This window comes from Miscanthus floridulus, chromosome 7 (assembly GCF_019320115.1).
Source record: "Miscanthus floridulus cultivar M001 chromosome 7, ASM1932011v1, whole genome shotgun sequence".
NCBI lineage: Eukaryota > Viridiplantae > Streptophyta > Magnoliopsida > Poales > Poaceae > Miscanthus > Miscanthus floridulus.
Window position 1 is genome coordinate 134532380 of NC_089586.1, and position 17341 is coordinate 134549720.

General features: G+C 48.3%; 2 protein-coding genes across 2 annotated transcripts; one reads left to right on the top strand and one right to left on the bottom strand.

Moving 5' to 3' along the window:
* The first annotated feature begins 602 nt into the window (after window positions 1–602).
* On the top strand, window positions 603–1675 carry LOC136464910 (probable E3 ubiquitin-protein ligase ATL44). The gene has a single exon (XM_066463860.1). It carries the CDS (start codon window positions 662–664, stop codon window positions 1379–1381), a length of 720 nt encoding a protein of 239 aa, XP_066319957.1. The 5' UTR covers window positions 603–661; the 3' UTR covers window positions 1382–1675.
* A 2201-nt stretch (window positions 1676–3876) lies between these two features.
* Window positions 3877–5205, bottom strand: LOC136466349 (uncharacterized). The gene has a single exon (XM_066464716.1). The coding sequence runs from the start codon at window positions 5203–5205 to the stop codon at window positions 3877–3879; it is 1329 nt and encodes a 442-aa protein (XP_066320813.1).
* Window positions 5206–17341: the final 12136 nt, after the last annotated feature.

Genomic DNA, 17341 nt, shown 5'->3' on the forward strand with positions numbered 1-17341 from the left:
ATATATATATATATATATATATATATATATATATATATATATATATATATATATATATATATATATATATATATATAGAGAGAGAGAGAGAGAGAGAGAGAGAGAGAGAGAGAGAGAGAGAGAGGAAGAGGAACCTCTGTTGGGTGTGGTGGTGGCATCTCTAGTACCTGAACGAAAAGACTGAAAACTGAAAAGGGAGAGAGTGTGTGGTATGCTAGTTGAAGGCTTGAGTGCATCTGCGTGTGCACCTGCTGCTCTTCTCATCTCAAGTTTAGTTGGCGAAATTTTTTGGAAAATGATACTATAGTACTTTCGTTGTTATTTGGTAATTAGTGTCCAATCATAATCTAATTAGGCTTAAAAGATTCGTCTCGTGAATTTCGTCTAAACTGTGTAATTAGTTTTATTTTTTATTTATATTTAATGCTTCATGTATGCGTTTAAAGATTCGATGTGACGGGAAATCTTAAAAAAATTTACAAAATTTTGAAAACTAAACAGACACACAGTCTTGTATGCGTCTCGTGTTGCTTACCCGTCTCCGTCTGTCTATAAAACCAGACCCAGACCCAGACTGGTCGTGCTCGCCTCGGTGGTAGTAGTAGACTGAAACCCCTCGCCTTGCTGGCCTGGCCGTGGCCGAACAACAAGCTAAGCTACCATGCGCACTCCGGCGGGCCTCCTCCACTCAGCCATCTCTGACACCCCATCTCCGGCTGCTTCTTTGCCTCTCCTGCTCCATGCTCATGCAGAGGAGCAGCAACAGCAGCAGGCCATCTCCGTGGACTCCAACACGGTGGTCATCCTGGCGTCCCTCCTCTGCGCCCTTATCTGCGTGGCCGGCCTTGCGCTCGTCGCCCGGTGCGCCTGCCGCAGAGGAGGAGGAGGAGGAGGAGCCTCTGTGTCACTGGTGGCCAATAGCGGCGGCAACAGCTCTGGCGGCAGGTCGTCCGCCCAGCCGCCCAGGGGACTGGAGAAGGCGGCCATCGAGGCGCTGCCCACCGTCTCCGTCTCTTCTTCCCTGAATAAACTGAAAGGAAGGACAAGAGAGGACGACAAGGAGTGCGCCATCTGCCTGGCGGCGTTCGCGGAGGGAGACCAGCTCCGCTTGCTGCCGCGCTGCGCCCACGGCTTCCACGCGGCCTGCATCGATACCTGGCTCGCCGCCCACGCCAGCTGCCCCTCCTGCCGCGCCACCATCGTCGTCTCCGTCATCTCGCCATCGCCGCCGCCGCTGTGCCGGAGGTGCGGGGCAGCCTGCTGCGACCTGCAGGACGCCATGGCAGCACCGGAGACTGCTGCTGCTGCTGCGGCTGCGGGCTTGCTTACTCCTTGGCCGATCGATGGAGCGAGCTTGTCATCATCCACATCCATCCACTGATGGCAAATGGAAATGGCCAAGGAATGAAGATGCAAAGAATTCATCCCAGTCTTGGATCCGATCCAAATCCATGGAAACGTAATAATGCCATTCATTGGATACAATACAAGCAAGCACGTAATCAATCCGCATATATGGATGGATGGCCATGTAATTCATGTAGAAACTGCCTGTCCAGTTTCATACCACTAGTATAAACTGTACATCAAGCGCAGGAACTGGAACAGGACATCAAGAATTCGTGGCTGGACTGCAGGCACTACACTTTGTACGTACGCGAGCGCCTTTGACGTATGTGTTCTACGGAGTACTCCCTCCATCCCATCATTCTCACTTCCTCTAAACATTTAACATTTTTTTTACTTTGACCAATTATATATAAAACAATATTAATATTTATAATGCATAATTAGTGCCATTAGATGAATCGATGAATATATTTTCATAATAAATTTATGAGTAAAATGCATCATATGTACTCAAACTATTGTGTGGTTCCCAAATAGGTACATAAACTAAAAAACCTACCAACTAGGTATTGGATCTATATTTTTTGGTCACCAGCAGTACTAACTTGGCCACGTAGGCAACATCAGCTCATATACAAGCCACCCTGGACGCCCATTTTGCTAAACACCCACCCCCCCCCCCCAGCCAAACCATCCATTCACATTCACAGTTCATTACATATGCTAAGAAAACCACCCAGCCTAACCATCCATTCACATTCACAGGTCCCATTTTATATGCTAAGAGAACACACCATCCGAACCATCCATTCATTCATAGTGACATATATTGACTGAGAAACCATTTATTTCCATAGTTGTGGTCATTACAGCCAAGATGTCATAACAAACTAGGAATTGTTTTGTTGCTTCCATTACATATGCTAAGAAAACAACAAGTTGCTGCAAATGATCTATACCTATATGAGATCACTACACAAAAGGCAACTATAGTTGCTGGACAAAAGGCAACGTATAGTTGCTGGACAAAAGGCAACTATATTTCCTACACAAAAGACTACCTAAAGTGTTGTCTGAGCTATCCTACTGTCCAGATTGACCTCTCTTGGTCTTACCTGTCTTCTTACTAGGGGCAGCACCGTTGTTCTTCACTATCTTGGTCCTTGAGGTCCTTCCAGTCTTTGTTGCTGTTGTAAGTGGAGTATGCCTTGCTGGTGGGAGGTTGGAAATGATGTAGGTAGAGTCTGGCAATGGTGAAGTAGATGGAATGTGCCTCATGTTCTATGAAGCCTGAATACAATAGGTTACATCAGTTTTGTGATATGCCAGTAATAAATGGTTGTGACTGAAACTGAAATGAACATTACTGGTACCTCATCTAGTAGTTGTGACAGCATGGGGTTATCTACTTGGGACATTACTGGTACCTCAACTAGGTTAGTCACCTCCTAAACCAATAATAAAGTTAGATAGTTACATTTGCACATGTAAAATGTATGGTTGTGGCTGTGCACATACCTGGGAATGACTCACCTCATAACTTGGTTGTTGCTCTGGCTCAGTTGTAGTTGTAGTAGCAGTTCTAGTTGGTTTTTTTGTTTTCTTAATAGCTGGTAGGCCTGCCTTGTTTGCTTCACACCTAGCTGAGTTATAACCAGTTTGTCTACAATGGTTGCAGTGCATGATTACTCCATGTTTGGACAGCCTTGGTCTATTAGGACCTTGAACTTCATGTGCTGCCCTTTTTCTTGCCTTAGGTGGTCTGCCTACCCTCTTCTCATACTTAGGTGGCTGCACTTCTGGACCTCCAACATTCTCCTAGGAAGATTTTTCAGAACATGGATATATGTTGCAGCCATATGCATTTTTGAATGCATCAATGGAGCAACAATTTGGGAGCACTGAATCTTCTAGGATTCTTTCATGCTTCAGGCAAGAAATGGCATGGCTGCATGGTATGCCTGTCAACTGCCACCTTCTGCATTCACAATTTTTGCCCATAATATCAACCACATACTGCCACTCTCGGTCATGAACTTCAAAGATACCATTCCCACTTGGTATAGGATAGCATGTGTTGGAGAAATCAGCATGCCTAGCTAACCTTTTCCTGATCTTTGGGCATATGGCCATTCCTACCCATTTCTCAGTCACTTCTTTCTGTTTATTGTAATGCCTGACCATTAGTTGGGACTTGATCTTCTGTATCATGGTCAAGATAGGCAGTTCTCTAGCTTCCAAGATGTAATTGTTGAAAACTTCACAAGTGTTGTTTAACAAGATATCACATTTCGGGTACTCACTGAAAAAGGCTCTAACCCAAGTGTTTGGTGGCATCTTCTCTAACCATGCATAGGCATCCTTGTTGAGCACTTTCATTTTCTCCATTTCTTGGTTCCACCTTGTTACTGTACTTGCTCTAGCACATGCCCACAGTTCATTCTTCAAGTTTTCCCCTTTGAAGTGGCCTTGGAAGTTTGAGTATAGATGCCTAACACAGAACCTATGCTCAGAGTCAGGGAAAACTTACTGGACAGCAGGGATTAGTCCTTTTTGTTTATCTGTCATTATGGTCCAAGGAGTGGTGTTGTCTATGCCAAGATCTTGTTTTAGTGTCTCTAGGAACCACTTCCATGATGCTAGACACTCTACCTCTACCACTGCCATGGCTACAGGAAAGATACAATCATTTGGGTCTATGCCTACAGCAGTGAGTAGCTGTCCCCCAAATTTAGTCTTGATGTGGCAGCCATCTAGACATATCACTGGCCTGCATCCACTGAGGAAACCCCTCTTACAAGCATCGAAAGACACATAAAGTGAACTGAAGTAGCCATCAAGCAAGTTCAGAAAGAAGCTACTACCTGGATTTGACTTCCTGAGTTCATGACCATAATTCCAAAGAAGATTGAATTGCTGCACTTCATCTCCATAAATGATGTTCCATGCCATCCTTCTTGCCCTACTCAGCTTCATCCTAGAGGAGGTCAAGTTCAACTTCAACTGAACTGTCCTTCCAAAATTGGTCAGGCTCATCTTCTCATCAGCCCTAAACTTGTCCAAGTACTTGTTAGCTAGCCATTTTGCAGTGCACCTCTTAAGCACCCATTTCTTCTGACAATGGTGATCACCAACATAAGATTTGATCAAGAAACATTCCATCCTAGAATCAAATGAAGCATACAAGTACCATGGACAACCAACATCACAATGAGCTTTGATTCTGATCTTGTCATTCCATGGCATCTTTATCTCCACCCTATGTTTGATATTGTATTCTGTAATAGCCTTTCTTAGCAGTTGTGCTGATGCAAACTTCATTCCAATTTTGAAAATAGGGTTCTGTAGGTCCTCTGGCCTGAAGGTCTTCAAATTCATCCCAACTTGGCCCTCTTCCTCAGCTGGTAACTCTAACTCATTCTCATCAGACGACAGCTCATCCCATTCCCTAACCGTAGCCATCTTCTCTTTGCCATATGGAGCATTTCTCTTCTTCCCTTTGCTGACTACAATGCCCTTGGCTGCACCCTCATCAACCACCCCATCATCAACATTGTCATAGAATAGGTCATCATCATCATCATCAACTTCATAGTCACTGTCTAAGAAGTACCCATCTATACTGCCATCATTGTCACTGTTGTTGTTGTTGCCCACATCATCTCTTTCAGGTGGCACCTTCCTAGGACTTAACATTTTGGGTAGTGTACCAATTGGATTCAACACAATGTCTTTGTCAAATGAATTATAGATATCAAAGTACATCACAAAGTTTTTGATCTTATATGCAAATTGGTTCATGATTTGTGTATCTGCATCTGAGTCTACAATTCTCAAACCAGTAGGCACAACCATCTCAGGCAACAATCAGTACACCTCTACATTGTCAAGTCCATAACCTAACATCACACTAATCTCATCAACTACGAAAAAACGCCAATACTTCTCTTTGATATGGTCAAACCAATCAACCTTGCCATCAAGATAAATCTGATCTTTACCAGACCCACAGAAAAATCCCCCATGATGTATTTCCACACAGAACTCGTCATCATCAAGCCCTAAACATTCAGATAAACCTAAAGTTCAGTGCTTTGCCCTGACAACCCAATCTATGCATCAAATCCATGTACTACCACACCAAGTTTGCGGCACTTACCATAAACAGGTGCTGGTTCCCCTTCCAATCGCCGACGACCAGCCATGGTGCCGTGCCGCGCCGCGCCACACCTCCCACGACGACGTCCTTGGCCTCGGCCTGCTTGCGGCACCCGCTCGCGGAGCGTGGCGACCGCGCCCCTCACGAGGCCGCTCTCGCCCCCATCTGACCCCCGCCGAGCACACCCCTCACGAGCACGCAGCGAGATGGGGAGGCGGGCAGCGGCGAGACTGGAGGGAGGCGGGTGGCGATGAGATTGTGGGGGAGGGGGGCGGCGAGAATGGAGGGGCCGGCGGCGGCAAGACTGGGAGGGCCGGGCGGCGGCGATTTCACGGGCGGCGGCGGTGTATCGAGAGAATACGAGAGAGAGAAGACCGGCACGGGAGACTTCAGGGACGGGAGGGGTTTCAGCCGTACTACACCTAGGGACCAAGAAGTGACCGGCCACGTTCGGCGGGGGGGGGTTCAGCAAAAATCCCATGACGATTGCGATGCTGGTGCCTACGTGGCTTGTCCACCTAAGCTGTTGTTGCCTGCGTGGCCTAATCTTGTGCTGTTGGTGACAAAAAATATAGATCCAGTACCTAGTTGGTAGGTTTTTCAGTTCGAGTACTATTTAGGAACCACACAATAGTTTGAGTACCTGCGGTGCATTTTACTCTAAATTTATTTAGTGATACAAATGTTGCTAATATTTTCTATAAAAATGGTCAAACTTGACTAATTTTGACCAACACGCGACGGAGAGAGTATATTATATTTTTTTTGTCAATGTCTATCTTTGTCTATCTATAGGAAATACTCTAGCGGTTTTCAAATTAAAAGATTGCAATTCTAGATTTAAACCAAGTCAAACTTTCTTTAAGTTTAACTAAGTTTATAAAAAAGTTTATATCAACATTTAAATCTCTAAATATATTTATTATAAAAATATATTCCATAATTATTAATCTAATGATACTTATTCGTATCATAAATGATACTTTTTTCGTATAAATTTGATCAAACTAAAAGTTGTTTGGCATCTCAAAAACAAGAATTGTATTCTTTTTGGGTAGTAATTAGTTCAAAATATTGTATATCTGAAAATAGATGGGATGGTAATTAGTTAGTAGTACTCCATCCATTCTAATAAATTACAAAACGTACTTATTATAATTTGAAACAGAGTGAGTAGTATATTAAATACCGATGGAGTAATACTAATATAAAGTATTGTAGTTGTGTTTCTTCAAACTTTGACGATTATTGTCTCTTAAAAATATTAATATTTACTCTTCTACTACATGTGGTTGTGTTGAAAATAAATAGAAGATGTGTAGTGCGGACAAATCTGCTGCTGTTGGAGAGAACATGCTATCTATCTATCCCTTATTCTCTTTAGCTCCTGGTCGATGCTTTAATTTCTCCATTTAGTTTTCAGCCGCTGCTAGCTGCTAGCTGCATCTGCATCTCTGCGCAAGGGTGCTTCTAACACGATGATGGCCTGATGGGGCCCCCTTTGGCTCGCTTGACCTCGTAAAGCAAAGCGATCAGTTTAATTTCAGCCGTTGCAAGTGCTACCTCCACTATCATGCAAATATACTCGCTCCACTTTCGTTCATGCTACTCTCTCTCTGTCTCCAGTAGTACCATGGGCATCTAAACGATGGTTTAGTCTGTTTAAACATTGCACAATGGTCTGTCTCTGTCGTTTCTGTTTATTCAGTTTAGACGGTCATTTTGCCTATTTAATTGACCGTTTAGATCGCATAATGGATAAACGGTAGGTATCTTACTTTTACTATTTAACATTTAGGATAACAATACCAATAGTGAATCATTCTTCTTTCATCATACCTTATGGGGCGTAAATATTCCTAACAATTATTTGTACACACAAATTGATCGACTACACCTTGACCATCACTGCCCTAGCCTATCTTTGCCCAAACGGTGTTGGTGTTATGCCACGTCACAACCACCTTTGCCGCTAATATCTGCAGCACCTAGCCACCTTGTTGGCCCGCCCAATCTGCCGCCAACCCACCACAATCGATTAGCCACTGTGCAAGGGCCTCCCTAGCACGACCATCACATTCCACACCTAAACTTTGGCCATCACATTCCAAACATATAGTGACCATGTTTTCTTTGGAATTTTTGTTAGGCAGGGGAATATAGTTTGTAAACTCACCGTCGGCCCTTTGGGTCTATGGTTGAGCATAAGGGCAATGACAATGTTTATTATAAAAAAAACTTATCATTGTTCTTATGCTACAAGGTTAAAGGACCAAGTGGTCTATGCAGCAGGTGACATTAGTTATGACAGACATCACAACGTTTGAAACATAGGAAATAAAAGACCAGTCCCACTGCTAAAAAAAATATTTCGCTCATCTTCTCCTTTAGGGCATGTTTGGAATGCAGAAAAATTTTCTGTTCCTGTGTTTTTCCTGTAAAATTAAACTAATTACCGTGAAATTTATATGCTATTTATGTGAAATTTCTGTGTTCCAAATAGACCCTTAACTTCCCCCGTTTCCTCATCATCAGACTTCCATCCATGGCATTCTCACTCCTGAAAACCCCTACTTTCCATGCCTAGCTCAAGCCTACATGGCTTAGATCTAGGAGCAAGAGAGCGGTGAGTACGCGAAAGGCGACGACAAGCCATGGGGAGGTGTGCTCGAGGCGAGCGGCCAGTCGACCATGAGTAAGGCAGATGGAGTGCTTGCCTCCTTTAATTTTCTCACTGGATCAAGCCCCAAGCCATGTAGTGCGGTGGGTCTTTGGCGAAGAGGCTGGATCTAGAGATGGAAAGAGGCCTTGTTGCTTCCTCTCCCTTGTCAAGCTCGTGGCAAGGAGCTGCCTGACACATGATGGTAAGGGAAAAGAAATAATTGTTTACTTTTATGGGTGGCCCTTAAACTTGTAGGCCACTTTATTTCTGACATCTCTATAGACAGATTTGTGCGTTGATTCACAATGTATATAGGGACTTGCTAGCGCCTGGACATCTGATCCAAGGCACTAGCATCGGACGGTGCTCCTGAACCCACGCCTGATGCACCCATCCCGCTCCAGAGGCCACGCGGGCCCATGCATGCGAGGGGACCACCCCGAGCCCGCTCTATTTCACATGCCCGCATGCATGCAGCACCACTACCACCACCACCACTAGGCTCGTGATGCAGTGACCCGTGGCGGCATGGTGACCTACGGCGGCGCACTAGCAGCAACATGTGCTTCCACAAGATCTACTTTTGAAAAATTCAAATGAAACACTTGCAACATATGTCTTAAAAAGGTGAAACACTTGAAACATGCGCGTATAGCCATAGCAATATGTGTAACACCATATCTACTTTTAAAATATCCAAATGCAACACTTGCAACATATAAAAGAAGACAGATGAAACACTTGCAAAAACACACTTAAAACCATAGCAAAACATATGTAACATCTAAACAAAACACTTGCAACATATGTGTGAAACATATACAACATCCATATAAACATACTTACAACATACGTGTGAAAAACAGATGGAACATTAGGAACAGACGCTTGCAACATATGTCTACAAACCATTGCAACAAATGCAACATCCTGGTCTACTTTTGCAATATTTGTATTAAACACTTATAACATACCTCTAAAACATTTAAAATGTACGCTTGCAACATGCGCTTTCAGCGCAACATCTCTTTTCTGCTTGGGAGAAATGGAGTTTTATCGGCGTGTGAAGTTCATCGGTCTAGAGCTCATCGGTGGCATGGTGCGATCGGCCAGGGGGGTGGGATAGCCATCGAGCGCGGTGGCCAGAGCGGAGCTACCCTTCGTTTGTTTGAGCCCAACGATGGAGCTTTTTATTTCGGTGGACCGGCCAAGGGACACCACAGCCTTGGAGTAGACCGAGTAGGGGGAAGCTACGGACCGGCCAAGGGCGCGATGGGGCGTCGGCCGAAGCGGAGCCACCCGCCATTTCTTTGAGCTCGACGATGGAGCTTCGTGTTGTTATTGGACCGGCCAGGGGACATCGCAGCCTTGGCACGGACTGAGCAGGGGGCAGCTGTGGACCAGCCAGGGGAGCGCAATTGGGTAGCTGCTGGACACGGGGCACCATGGATTACGGACTCTAGGGGGCGCTAGCGAGGCCGGTGGTCGGCGAAGGAACTCCATGGTTGCGGCGCTGCAGAGCGCGGTCGTTGTGGAGAGCCTTTTAGAGAATGGAGCAGCAGAATAATGTTAGAGACGAGTGGACAAGGGGATACTCCAGTTGGACTATTGGGCTAGTGATGCGGCCTACGAAGGCAACATTGGGACGATCAGACGTCCTGACCACATCATTATCAATGTATATAGACAACTTTGGGTGGCTTAGGCCTAGCCCCAACACAAAACACGCTAGATGTTAGTCCCATGCTCCACCTACACCGCAAGCCTCCAGTTCATGTAGAATAGTGGTTTTGCTTAGCAGCATAGCAGCATAAGTACTTGCAGAAGTAATAAGTGCATGATGTGACAAAAGTTTCTGGTTTGTGTTATGGAAGATGGTATGATGATTGTGTTACATTGTCGGGTATCGATATTAGGGATACCCAAAGCAAGGAAGTTAGCCCCCATGCTGTCTTCTCTGGATGGGGCAAGATGTATTAAAAAGTCTCACCCAAACCCAAGGCCACGAGCTCTGCCTCATTCGACCCCAAGGCCGTGGGCTCTGTCTCACCCGACCTCGAGGCCACGGGCTCCGTCTCGCCTGACCTCGAGGCCATGGGCTCTGTCTCGCCTGACCTCGAGGTCGGGGGCTCTATCTCGCCCGACCTCGAGGCTGAGGGCTCCGTCTCGCCCAACCCCTTGGGTGTAGGCTCTATCTCGCCTGACCCCAAGGATGTAGGTTCTGTCCTGTCCGACAGGGACCCATACCGCTGCCAACCACTCTAGGTCCAAGCATATGGGCCTGGGTCAAAACTCTGACACCAGGAAAGAGACTGGCATGCCTCGATATAACCCATGGCTATAACAGGCCATACCTGAGGATTCACATCAAGAACAGCGTCGGGCGTACCGATGCTATTCTGCCTAACCCTTGTATGAACGCTGATAGGCGCGTCAATTCACCACGATGTCTGCTGGGATGGAATGGAACACCATGACTGGCGGATGATGCCTGCGCATGGCGTTAGTGACGAATAGGGCCGCGACATGGAGCTATCCCTGTTGATATCTATAGGATCGATGGGACCCACATGAAGGAGAAGAAGAACCTGGTGATCCTGGAAGCCTTCTTCTTCTCTCTTTTTTCTCCTTTTTCTCTGCTGTAATCCGCGCTTCTCCTTCGCCTATAAAAGGGGAAGCAGGACGCCCCATGAAAGGGGATCCAAATCCACATGAGACCGAACCACAAGATAAAAACATAAGAGCACGACACAAGCACATGGTTGAGCAGTGATCGAGCTCTCAGCATCAGTTCACTCCTTTCACTAGAGACTTGGGATCCTTTCACTCTCTTGCTGTTTGTAACCCCTACTGCAAACCAAGTGCTGATAACATGAGCAGCAGTAAACTAGACGTAGGGATGTTCTGCCCAAACTAGTATAAACCCTTGTGTCCTATGAGCACACCATCCGAACCAGACTCACAAATATAAATTTACTCGTCGGTGGTCCAAAAACACCGACAGTTTGCATGCCAGGTAGGGGGATTTTTGCATGTCTTGATGTCCACATTAGGCCTTGGATGGCTAGTCACGGCGTTAGCTGGGTCCTGGGCATGCAAGTGCACTTTAGGAACCTAGACTTCATCGTCATGATGGGGGAAGAGGTGGTGCAGGCTCCCATCGCCGTCCAACCTCTCCACTCCGCCAGCCTCGACACGATCGCCGAGGCGCTTGAGGAGCTATGGCTGCACGCACCAGAGGACCACGTCCCTAGGAGCAACCAACTCCTCGGCTTCAATTACGGGAGGCTAGAGCGCTAGCTCGACGTCTTCCTAGGACCCCGACCGTCCTAGGAGAACCTAGGCCGCCTCACCTTCTCATTCGCCAACGTCATAACGTAGCTTGCTAGAGGAAAACCGCTCTCCCCAGAATACCTCATCTAGAGCGCCCCGACAGCGGTCTCGTTTGGTCTGCGCAACGCCACAGAGACTGTTGGCCACCTTGTGGCGCAACGCACGCCCTCATCCTCTATGAACGACGAGTTCTTGGGGATGACCGAATATATCATGGAATCTTTCCACGACCTCCTTGTGAGAGAATCAGAGTCACCCTCTGACTCCGACTCCAGCAGGGGGAGCCATCACCCCTTGCGTGAATGTTTCATGGCAGGTGCCCCCAAGGGATACATCGAAAGCATCCATGAGGGAGGAGATACCCCAGCAGATGACCTCGACGATAAGGTCAAGGGAGACATAGGGCCCTACCTCGCCTGTGGGTAGAGCAGCTGAGGGCGTGGCATCAAGAGCTCAAAGAAGCATGACTCTAGCTCGAGCAGGAACGTGTGAAGCTCGAGCGAGAGATCGAGCACCATGGAGACGGTGGGCGTGCGCGTGTCGTGGCCCATGACATGAACCAGAGGATCATCAAGGATGACGAAGCCCTCCCACACTTCACCTGGGCAAGCTAGAACATCGCTGCCACAACGGCCTTACTCCAGGGGCTCCCGGAGCCAGTGATACCTGAGGATCGTCGGGCCCATCGTGAGATTCACAAACTACTCGAGCGTGCGGTGGCGCAGCAAGGCGGTAGGTCACGCATCGTGGTCTCCGTGCATGAATGTCTCGGTCTCCACCATGACGCGTGTGACACCCTTGATGCCTGTAGGCGTATCCACGGTGATGCGAGGGAGGAGACTAGCCGTGGCTACCACTGTCGTCATGGCAGACACTACGATAGCGGCGAGGACCGAAGCCTGAGCTCCAACTTGCTAGGGCCTCAGGCCTTTGGACGACACATCCTCAATGTCGTCTTCCCACCGCAGTACCGACCACCAACCAACATCTTAAAATACTCTGAGGAAACAAACCTTGGACTTTGGCTCGAGGATTATCGGCTAGCTTGTCAAGCCAGTGGAGTGGATAGTGATGATTTCATTATCCGCAACCTTCCATTGTTCCTGGCCGATTTGGCGTGAACGTGGTTGGACACCTTCCGCCTAACCGAATCCAAAGTTAGGTGAACCTAAAAGAGATCTTCGTGGGAAACTTCCTGGGCACATACGCACACATGGAATCTCAAAAACTACCAATAGAAGTCTAGGGAAACTCTTTGTGGGTACATTTGGCGCTTCTCCCGGTAGTGCAATGAGCTGCCCAACTTTGTCGACGTCGACGTCATAGGAGCTTTTCTATTTGGGACCACCTATGAGTCCCTAGTTTACAAGCTAGGATGTAAGGGCCAGTGAACCACCAAGGAGCTCCTCGACATCACCACCAGCCATGCCTCAGGCGAGGAAGCGGTCAGGGCAATTTTTGACCGCCTCAAAGGCAAGGCAAAGCGGGATGAGGACACCGACGAAGGCGCCTCCAACCGTCCCAACAGTGGCGACACGAGGGCTCGATCATGGCCATCACCAATCGTAAGGGGAGTCAGAAGCCCACCGATGGTACCCTGGACCACTTCGAGAAGCTGCTTGAAGGGTCATGCCCAAACCATGCTTTCCGCACCTATACAAGGATTGCATCCTCATGAAGCAGTTCTTGTCTGGAGGCTCCAGCAAAGGGGAGCATAGGAAGGAGCCCAAGCCAACTATAGATGATGCCAAGGGGAAGGACATTGGCTTTTCAACACTGAATGGCTGCCTCATGATCTTCGGAGGGTCAGCGGCCTATGACTCTAAGCGCTGCCAGAAGCTTGTGCGCCACGAGGTCTATATGGCCGAGCCGGCCGTGCCTACCTTCCTCTAATGGTCGGAGTCTGCCATAACCTTTGATCGAACCGACCACCCAAAAAGTGTCCCATAGCCAGGAATATATCGGCTCGAGGTCGACCCAATCATCGACACGAAGCGACTCACCAAGGTACTGATGGATGGAGCCAGTGGCCTCAACATCATGTATGCTAAAATGCTCGATGCCATGGGCATCGATCGAGCGCGTATCTGACCGACCAGGGCGCCTTTCCATGGCGTCGTGTAGGAAAGCATACCATGCCACTTGGGTAGATCGATCTGCCTATCTCCTTCGAGGATTTGACCAATTATAGGATGGAGACCCTTACCTTCAAGGTGGTTAGGTTCCATGGAACCTACCACGCCATCCTAGAATGTCCATGCTACGCGAAGTTCATGGACGTCCCCAACTACAACTATCTGAAGTTGAAGATGTTGGGTCCATGTGGGGTCATCACCATTGGTGCCTCCTTCTAGCATGCCTACGAGTGCGAGGTTGAGTGCTACGAACATGTCATGACAATTGTCTCCTTCAAAGAGCTTACGGCCATCAGGGAGGAGGTCGCTGAAGAAGCACTCGACCCCAAGCGGACGACCAAGTCTTTCGAGCCTATAGAGGGCACTAAGGAGGTCCTCATAGACCCCAGTGACCCCAAGGGCAAAGTGTTGCACATTGGCACCATGCTTTCCTTTGAATAGAAAAGCATGCTCATCGGCTTCCTTCACGCCAACAGAGACATATTTTCGTGGAGACCCTCGGAGGCATTCTGAGAGAAGTCACCGAGCATGCCTTGAAGATCAGGCCAAGCTCCAAGCCAGTGAAGCAGCGCCTATGTCACTTCAACGAGGAGAAATGCAGGGCCATTAGCAAGGAGATTACGAAGCTTTTGGTGGCTGGGTTCATCAAGGAAGTATACCACCCTGAGTGGTTAGCCAATCCCATTCTTGTACAAAAAATAGTGGCAAATGGAGAATGTGTGTTACCAAGTAGTCGACTTGACCTCAGGGTGCGAAACCCTTTACTTCCTTAATGCGTACTCTGGGTACCATCAAATCACAATGAAAGAGTCCGACTAGCTTGTGACATCTTTCATCACCCCATTTCAATCATTCTGCTATGTTACAATGTCGTTTGGTCTAAAAAACATAGAGGCTACATACCAACGCTATATGCCCCAAGTGTTTTGGGGATCTCATCGGGTGGACCATTGAGGCCTACGTGGATGACATCATGGTCAAATCCAAATGGGCTGACCAGGTCATAACCGACCTAGAGCAGACCTTCATGAAACTTCAAGCAAATGACATCAAACTCAATACCAAGAAGTGTGTTTTTGGGGTCCCCGGTGTCCTCAAGACAAGACATGGGCCGCACCATCAGAGGTGGCCCGGCCCACAAGATCGAGGCATGCACGGTGCTGCTCAACATGCACCGCAAGACATTGCATAGTACCAAATAGGCTACTTTACTTGTAACCCTACCTCCTCCAGAGTATATAAGGAGAGGTAGGGGTCCCCTAGTCAATATCTCCATCATCTCTCATTGATATACAGCAATACAATCAGACACGGGACGTAGGTATTACGCCTTCACGGCGGCCGAACCTAGATAAAACCTTGTGTCTGTCTTGCGTCACCATCTTGTTTATAGCTTGCGCATCTATCTGCCGATAATCTACTACCTTGGGCATACCCCTAGGTAGACTGTTGACCATATTTCATCGATAGTGGTGTGCTAGGTAGGGGGTGTGCGTACTACTCCCTAGACGAACAAGATGGTCATCATCCCCGGTTCCATGGCTACGCCGAACGGCCTCATGTTCACCATCGGTCAGATCACCTAGACCACTAGCTCTGACAACTTCATCGCCATGACCATGGAGGAGGAGCAGATCCAATCTGCATTGACCACTGCTTCACCAGCATCAGCTACGGCTCCGACCACATTGGATCTGGCTCTAGCCACACTAGCATCGTCTTCAGCCACGCCGACAACCTGTTGTTCGCTTCCTCACTACAAAGGGAGGCAGATCGACAACACCGACCTGCTCAACTCCATCGATCAGGATGACATCACCCGGACTACTTACTCCGACCACCTGCCGCGTCGCAATGATGATCACCACGAAGAACGGCGCCGTGACAACCGCGACTGCCGCCATGATGATAGTTCTGAAAGCTCGAGCGCCGGGCAACTTCATCAACGCTAACCAGATAATGCCATACACCGCCGACTAGACGTTCTATCTAAAGCTAAGTGATGCTTTTATATTTTTCTAAATATTCTCCAATCTTCGTATATCACCATAATATTTCTCTGAGCTGTTTTCTCTATGTTTGCTCTCCAAATGTTTTTCTTTCATGTATACCATCTTAAAGATGGCATACAGCTAAGTCTAAGGCAAACCTTTGAACAGTCACATTGATGCTCGGATGCCTCCAGAGACGGCTCTGTCTCTGGCTCCTCCCTACACGTGCACGAGCGTCTGCCCTCTGCGTTATGGGTGGTCGGCAGTGGCTCCTTGGTCACGCCTGTTACTCCTACACGTGCATGGGCTCCGCGCTCAACGTTATGGACTATGGGCTAGCTAGGGCTGGAGACTCAGCTACACACTAACTGTTCGAGTAGTTTATATTAAACATAAATATATTTTTACGCCAACTAATTGCCGAACTGCAACGCCGTTTCATTACCATTGCTGATTTTTCTCCAGAGTTCATTTATTTTTACATCATGTACTACCCGTTCTACATGTTTGTATTGCAGGATCATCGTCCACCTGGTGCTTGGACTTCTCCACCGATCAACTGGTTAGACCACTTGGCTCATGGACTCCATCACTGACCAGTTGATCAAACTGATCGCCAGCTACGCTGGTGTCGGTGTTTCGGACCGGGGGGTCCTCAACCGACTAGTGAATTTGTTCTACGTGCTCCCGATTCCGGATGGTGATGCAAAGAGACACAAGATTTATACTGGTTCGGGCAATTGGTACCCTACGTCCAGTCTGAGAGATCGAACTTGTATTCCTTGCACCGAAGTGCTCGTAGTAGGGGGTTACAAGCTAAGGGAAAGAGGGAACTAGTCCTAGGTCTCGGCAAGGTGTCGTGTGGGCCATCTGAGACGTTGCTCTCAAGCGGCAGGAATGTGTGCATGTGTGTGTTACAGGGTGTTCTCCCCGGTCCCCCTCCCTAAGTGGCCTAAGTCCTCTCCTTTTATAGTTGAAGGGAGGACAGGGACAGTACACGTATTACTATGCGGCGTCGTGCCAACAAGGGCGGCATGTCCGAACCCTGTGGCCTGTTCCTATGGTAGCGTGGTCGTCGGAGTGGTCCATCCTTGGAGTACTGGGGTGGCGTGGTCATCCCATCAGGTCTCGTGCGTCGTGGGAGCCCCAGGAATGCCTCGGAGTGGACGCGACGGCAAACGTGCAAGCTACTGTGGACGGACTGTGCGCGAGGCTGAGACTTGGTTGGTGCCGAGGCTTGTACTATGGTGGGGGAGTCTTGGCAGGCTCGAACCCCAAGATCGCCGAGGCCCTGGTATACAATGCCGAGGCCTTGAGCGGGCGGCCGATCATGGGTACACTGTTTGGACACAGTGGCCAGTAATCCCCATTGTACCCTGTCCTAGTTGGTATGGTGCTGATCGTGGACACAGTGGTAGGACACAGTGGCCGGTAATCCCCGCCGTGCCCTGTCCTGGCCGGTATGGCGCTAATCGTGGACACAGTGGTAGGACACAGTGGCCGGTAATCCCCGCCGTGCCCTGTCCTGGCCGGTATGGCGCTGATCCGACCTCGGGTCACGTCGGCCATCCTATGGCGTTGAGCCACCATGCGGCTGAGATTGCAGGAGTGGTTGAAGCATTAATGAGACATGACACACTGTCGGGAGGGTCGGCCGAGGTGGGGGCGATGGACCATGGACGAGCCGGCCTCGAGCGACATGGAGAATGAG

Excerpts from the sequence above, each read along its gene's own strand:
- LOC136464910 (XM_066463860.1), top strand. The coding sequence starts at position 662 with ATGCGCACTCCGGCGGGCCTCCTCCACTCAGCCATCTCTGACACCCCA.
- LOC136466349 (XM_066464716.1), bottom strand. The coding sequence starts at position 5,205 with ATGGTTGTGCCTACTGGTTTGAGAATTGTAGACTCAGATGCAGATACA.